General features: G+C 40.2%; 1 protein-coding gene across 1 annotated transcript; it reads right to left on the reverse strand.

Moving 5' to 3' along the window:
• Positions 1-786: 786 nt before the first annotated feature.
• LOC26529241 lies at positions 787-1872 on the reverse strand. Its single transcript, XM_015176542.3, has 2 exons — positions 1797-1872; positions 787-1732 (listed from the first exon to the last, which is right to left on the reverse strand). Exons 1-2 carry the CDS (start codon positions 1851-1853, stop codon positions 1028-1030), a joined length of 762 nt encoding a protein of 253 aa, XP_015032028.1. The 5' UTR covers positions 1854-1872; the 3' UTR covers positions 787-1027.
• Between the last annotated feature and the right edge of the window lie 347 nt (positions 1873-2219).

A 2219-nucleotide genomic window follows, 5' to 3' on the forward strand; every position in this document is an offset into this window, starting at 1 on the left:
ACAAAGATGTGTGGCACGTGGGCGTGTCACAGTGTTTCTGTTGCTGTTGCTACACTGCGACAAATACGGAGACACAACAGTCAACAATGTCATCCGTTTGGGCTATGTGCCAACATTTGTATAACTTTTGCCTTAGGAAACAAACGAATCCACTCACCGCCCTAACGTCCTACCGACCCAGCCACCCACTCACCCACGTATGCCCTTAGAAAGCAAACACAAGCAAACCAAGCAACAAGAAAAAAGGGCAACTGTAAAACACTAGAAAGGAGCGCAACTTGAAAATGTTCCCTCTTCTTCGAGTAGTTTTGCAGTGATTTTACTTGAAAGGCTTAAACTGGTGGGGGAAGAAATGGTTGGGCAATGCCAAGGGAGCCGAAACAGAGCAGAGACTGGGACAGAGGCAGAGACTGGGGCAGGGGCAGGGGCAGGGGCAGAGACAAGTCCAAGTTGGCATACGAAATTGAATTGAAGTGTGTGCTTCAGTTTTGTGTTGCCAGGCAGAAGGAAGTAGTTAAGTGAACTCAAGGGAAAACTTTTTCGAGCACAAAAACAACGAAAACGAAGAAATGTAAAAGAAAGTGATGGGGAAAAGAAGCAGAAACAAGAGGAGAAGAACAAGACCAAAGCAGAAGCAGAAGCAGAGGCAGAGCAGAGCAATGTGTACACATTTCTTTATTCCATGTCTTGCATAAAAGTTTCAAAATTTCCTTTTCCCTCCCTCCATCCAACCTCGCAACAGCCATCAGACGCCCACTCATCCTTTTACCCAACCATTTTCTTAGCTTGCGTTTTGCTTTTTTATTGCTGCCACTCGGATAAACAATTTTATCGTAATTATAAAATAAACGGAAACATAATTTATGCTTTTCTTGTTCTCGTTGAACATTATCGATTTTTCTATTCTTATATATATCAAATTTAAAAGCTTTCTTTGACTACACATAAGAGTTTATATAAAGAATTATAACAATATCTCATTAAACACACATGAGTTTATGTGTTCCATTTTATCGATAAATTCGTCCTAACGACGATTGTACAACACTGCAAATGTTATCGAAATCGCTCTCTCCAATCGACTTGCCTCTGTGGGCGAGGCCTTCAACCGATTATAGAGTGTTAAAAATTCACGATCAGTCCAGCAACGCAAATTTCGACGAAATACCAAGGGAATTTCATCCAACTCTTCGAAAAACTTGGTCAAATGAGCCGCCATCACTACACGCATCAGAGGCATGCCATTTCGTTCCAAAGATTGGGCAATTAACTCATCCTCCAAAGTTAATGATGCTAACGATGAGGCTGCGTTTCGGCGTTTATTTGTGATTGAAAATCGTCGTGCGTGATCTGTATTTAGAACATTATTGCAGAGCCTTGCCAACTTGGGTATAATAGCATCTGAATCACTTTCAATCTGCACTCGCATATCATAGAAATTCGCCAAGACACTTAAATCAGCCGATGAGCTAAACTTCTTGACATCCAAAACCTTCGATTCCTCTATGGCTTGAATGTGCTGACTCAAAAGATTAAGACGAAATCGAAGAGCTGGATTGCTATCGGTCATATACTCCAGTTCTTTAATGACCAAGTCAAATATTTTCGTTGCAGTCAAGAGCATAGACTGTGTGACTTTCAACACTAGCTGACCCGTAAAATCCAACATTTCCTTATGCAGAGCGACATTCTCAAAACTGCAAATATCGGTCGAGAATTTCGATTGATTTACCTGTTTTATATAAATATTGAAATCGATAAATTGAAAAACTCAAAGCTATGTTTGAAAAACAAACCCCAATTAAGAGTAGGAAAGTCATCCACTTTAAGGCCAGCCTTATCATCATGATCATAGCCAGAGAGAGAGAAGTAAAGAAAATCCGAGGAACAACTGAGCTCGACAGCAATCATTGCACATCTATTTATACGTTCTCAAAGCCCACAAATCTGATTCTGATTCAATTTACTATGCAAATTCTACCTCTCTAGAGGGTTAAGCCATTTAGTGGCGACAAAAACAACTCAAATTAGTTGCATATCAAGTTGTGCAACGTAAAAATTGACCTAATCAAAAGTGCAAGTGTAACAAGGTGTCCACTTTGTCATATATTCTACCCATATTTTGTTGGGCAAAAGAAAGCTTTTCCTAACCCATAAACTGTATTCTTGATCAGCATCAGCAGACGTGTCGATCTAGCCAAAACAGAGGTTAAGTGGAA

This window comes from Drosophila willistoni, assembly GCF_018902025.1.
Source record: "Drosophila willistoni isolate 14030-0811.24 chromosome 2L unlocalized genomic scaffold, UCI_dwil_1.1 Seg168, whole genome shotgun sequence".
NCBI classification, from domain to species: Eukaryota; Metazoa; Arthropoda; class Insecta; order Diptera; family Drosophilidae; genus Drosophila; species Drosophila willistoni.

Excerpts from the sequence above, each read along its gene's own strand:
- LOC26529241 (XM_015176542.3), bottom strand. The coding sequence starts at position 1,853 with ATGATCATGATGATAAGGCTGGCCTTAAAGTGGATGACTTTCCTACTC. Across the intron at positions 1,733-1,796 it reads CTTTCCTACTCTTAATTGGG|GTAAATCAATCGAAATTCTC; the intron begins GTTTGTTTTTCA and ends TATATAAAACAG.